This window comes from Lolium perenne, chromosome 4, assembly GCF_019359855.2.
Source record: "Lolium perenne isolate Kyuss_39 chromosome 4, Kyuss_2.0, whole genome shotgun sequence".
Lineage (NCBI taxonomy): Eukaryota > Viridiplantae > Streptophyta > Magnoliopsida > Poales > Poaceae > Lolium > Lolium perenne.
The window spans coordinates 293,383,145-293,387,147 of NC_067247.2; the positions used below are offsets into that span (position 1 = coordinate 293,383,145).

The 4,003-nt window shown below is 50.3% G+C and overlaps 1 protein-coding gene across 1 annotated transcript; it reads left to right on the plus strand.

The window, feature by feature from the left end:
- The first annotated feature begins 555 nt into the window (after positions 1–555).
- LOC127295783 (uncharacterized) lies at positions 556–3,535 on the plus strand. Its single transcript, XM_051325780.2, has 3 exons — positions 556–1,443; positions 1,636–2,728; positions 3,145–3,535. Exons 1-3 carry the CDS (start codon positions 1,043–1,045, stop codon positions 3,427–3,429), a joined length of 1,779 nt encoding a protein of 592 aa, XP_051181740.1. The 5' UTR covers positions 556–1,042; the 3' UTR covers positions 3,430–3,535.
- The last annotated feature ends 468 nt before the right edge of the window (positions 3,536–4,003 follow it).

Here is a 4,003-nt window from a genome sequence, read left to right on the forward strand (position 1 = left end):
TTCACCGTGCGCGCGCCTGTGTGAGTGAAATGGATGGAGAAGAAGGGTAAAGCTGCGCTCCCGAGTGTCTGATCTGATGATCGAAATGGACAAGACGGAAGGAGCAGCGGCAGCGACTGCTGCAGCAAAAGGCCGGATGGCGGTGGTGTGGCAGAGAAGCTTTCCTTTCTCGTGATACCATCAAGGTTCGGAAGACGAAGGGGATTTTTACCCATGTCTTGTCCGAGATTTCCATCCCTATCGCAGAAATCAAGATTTACTGCCATCCATCCATCAAGCCTGTCACTGTGCTGTATTCTCTGAAGAATGTGCTTCTATCCAAGTGTCTAGCTAGTGCTAATCACTTGCATACAGTCTGTTGCTGTCACACTTGGGCAAAAGAAAATATCCGGATTACAATACAAGAGGGTGCGCCATATGCATGGCCCCTGGGGAGAAATATTAGCATCTCATAGGAATCCTTAATTCGTTTTCTGCGCCTGTCAATTGCAGCGAAATCACATGAAGGCACCAAATCCCCTCCATAAACTAATCACAGTACACCAGCCCCACCCTCTCCCCATGATGCATGTTCCTCCCTCTCTCTCTCTCCCTGTCATGGACCAGAGCCTGCCTCTCTGCTCTGGTGGAGGAGTACTACAAAAGATGGCTTCAGTTTTTGCCTCCCTCCCCTGCTCATTTCTTCTCCAGCCCCGTTCGAGCTCACAAGCTGCTGGAGCCAAGAAATCTCAGGGAAAACTTCTCCCATGCCCTCACAAATCCAGCAAAAACAACATTGTTTACTAGTTGTTCCTTTGCTACCGGTTTTGCTTTCTGTTCGAGAAGCTCTCTTTTTCAGTGTCATCCCACTGCTAGCAGTCTAGCACATCAAGAATCTAGCGAAAAGGGAAAGAGTCATTCTTTTTCGTCCATCCTGTCCAATCCGCCGAGCAGAGCCAAGAACCACTCGGGCGAGATCTTGGCATCCGCTCTAGCTCCAGTTCCGGCACCAATCTGGCTGGCACCGGAAGCTAAGATTTAGAAGAAGCCAGTTTCTCCAGCGATGGCGGCGGCGCTGGAGTGCTGGTCGGGCCGGCCGAGCACGGACGAGGAGTCCATGGTGGAGCAGGTCCTCATGAAGCCCCACGCCCGCTCCGACGGCTCCCTCCCCACCTGCGCCGACTCCGCCGCCGCCGCCGACCCGGCCTCGGGCCCGGCGGCGCCCAAGAAGTGGCAGCGCCTGGGACGCAACTTCGCCGGCGCCATCGCGGCATTCAAGAACACCCTCAACCTGGACAACAACGGCGGCCTCCCCCGTGACCCCTCGCCGCGCGCCGTCGGCGACAAGCCGCCGCTCCTTCTCCGCGGCCTCGCGCAGCTCTACTCCCGCGGCGCCGCCGCGCAGCAGCTGCCGGAGAAGCTCGTCTCTGACCTCCGCCGCCACTTCGATGCTCTCCCCAACAGGTGAGCAACCAAGTTCTGCAACAATGCGAGAGACATATTTCTGTTTTAGCTAACGTTTTCTGAATTCTACTGTATCTAAGTTTTTTTACTGGCCCATTAAATCTGAAATGATAATCAAGCACATAATACATTTGACTCCTTTGATGTGCTGGAATGGTCTCTGACAAACATAAATCTCCTTCGATTTTGCAGCTACGGACAGGCAGGATTTGACATGAAAGATGTCCTCTTGCACGCCCGTCTTGTAGAGCAGGCGGCCGGCGAGGATCAGCTTGCAGTCAACATCGAGGAAGTTCATGGCAGAGAAAGTGGCGCTGAGGGCACCGGTTTCCAGCTCACATTCGCCTGCAACGCGCCACTTTCATGGCAGTCAATGTCAGGCTCACTTGACAGCCCTTCAATCACTTGCAAGAAGATCCAGATCTTCGAGAAGAGAGGACTCACACTTGGTGTTGTCATGATAATTGTTCAATCCGGGAACGAGGAGCTCTTCAAGAGCCGGGTCGAGGCTGCGCTAAAATTGGCGACCAAGAAGCAGCGGAAGAACAGTGGTGGTGGTGGTGTGAAGCTTCCCTTCGGGCTTTGTGGCTGTCAGGAAGAAGGATCGCGCAACTTCGATGAGGAGTCTATGTTTGATCCAGAGGATGGTCAGGTTCTTGACAATGAGCCTGCTAGCCGACCACAGCTTCCCACCCCTCTGCCTCAGTCATCAGTGTTTGTTTCAGTGGATGAGTGGCAAACCGTCCGATATGGCGGTGAGGAAGTCGGACGCTGGATCGTCAGCTCCGAGGAGATTGAGTTTGTCGATTGGGTTGGCCAAAATTCATTCAAGGGAGTTCATAGAGGAAGGAAGGTTTGGGTTAACAAACTGAGGGGCTGTGACATGGGAAGTGCTTACGATGTCGAGATCCGTCAGGACTTGTTGCAGTTGATGAGCTGCGGCCAGAAGAACATCCTCCAGTTCCATGGCATTTGCTTCAATGAGAGCCATGGGCTCTGCATAGTAACTAGGATGATGGAAGGAGGTTCAGTTCATGATATTATCATGCAGAGGAACAAGAGACTGTCGCTCCGGGACACGATTAAGATTGCTTTGGATGTTGCTGATGGCTTGGCGTTTATGAACAGCTACGGCATTGCCTACCGCGATCTTAACACACGGCGGATCCTACTAGACAGACAGGGAAATGCCTGCCTTGGGGATATGGGCATTGTTACCCCTTGCAACAATGCTGGTGAGGTTACTGAGTATGAGACATCTGGGTATCGCTGGCTAGCTCCAGAGGTTAGTTTCCTTGACTTGATTTTCTGCAAATTCTTCTAGAATTGCTCTTTCTGAAAGTGAGTTCAGTTCCAGCATGCTAGAAGTTCCTTCAGCTTATTTAATTGTAGACATTACCTGAGATTTTTAAATGACCTTGCATCTTTAACAATAACATGAAGGATTAAACATGTGTTTTACTTTAGCATGTATTATCGAAAAAATGTAGGAGTACATAGAACTCCAGGACAAACTGTGTAGAATACTGCTTTGTCTCGGTTTTTATTAGCAGAACATAAAACTGAGTAACTAATTTTGTGCTGCAATTGTTTTCCTCATCGTTCATTGACAGCAAGTCAGTTGCATTCCTAGCTTATGCCATACTGAACCTGAACTTGTTCTTACCGAGAACTTACCACCATGCTGTGTTATGTACACAGATCATCGCGGGAGATCCAGAGAGCGTGTCAGAGACCTGCATGAGCAATGTCTACAGCTACGGGATGGTCCTGTGGGAGATGGTCACCGGCGAGGAGGCCTACTCCACGTACTCACCAGTGCAAGCGGCGGTGGGGATCGCGGCCTGTGGGCTGAGGCCGGAGATACCGAGAGACTGTCCTCACCTCCTGAGGTCGCTGATGACCCGGTGCTGGGACAACAGCCCTCTGAAGCGCCCTCAGTTCTCGGAGATCATCTCCATCCTGCAAAAGCAGAGCATCAGATAGTTTTCTTTTTCTTGTTACCGCTATGCCATATAGTGAGTAGTATCTGTAATGCTTGGCTGTCAGAATATGTGAAAAGAAAGCATAATATATGTGCAAAGGCTTGATATATTGTTGCATTTTCTTGCCCAAAATATCTGCTTATCTTGGTGCTCCAGTAGGTCCACATACTCATATGAGTGGCATGAAAAATCGGAGAGCATCATCAAGGGTTTTTAATAGGAGGATCTGTGGGACAGAGGACAGTTGTTTTTGCTTGCCCCTATCCTCTAGTACAACAAACTAAACTGTACAATCCACATTAAACTAGCAATCTAATCTAATCCAATGCAGATGCTATGCTTGATTTGGCACACTTGGAGGCAGGTTGCTGGCCGGCTGTAAACAATGCTGGAGGGATCTACTCACCGGGGAGGTCAAGATCTGTTATAGTAAATCCATTGTTTGACTCGCTCAAGAATATTGCGACTGGTCCAAACTGATGATGAAACAGCCCTTCCTTTCCACACCACACCAAATCACCAATGAGAACGAGGGAGGGAGGCCATGGATTGATTTGTTTGTTGAGTGCCCGACC

What these genes read in the sequence shown, in the direction of transcription:
- LOC127295783 (XM_051325780.2), top strand. Translation starts at nt 1,043, where the DNA reads ATGGCGGCGGCGCTGGAGTGCTGGTCGGGCCGGCCGAGCACGGACGAG. An exon ending in TTCGATGCTCTCCCCAACAG is followed by an intron (nt 1,444 to 1,635) that starts GTGAGCAACCAA and finishes TCGATTTTGCAG; the next exon opens with CTACGGACAGGCAGGATTTG. An exon ending in ATCGCTGGCTAGCTCCAGAG is followed by an intron (nt 2,729 to 3,144) that starts GTTAGTTTCCTT and finishes TTATGTACACAG; the next exon opens with ATCATCGCGGGAGATCCAGA.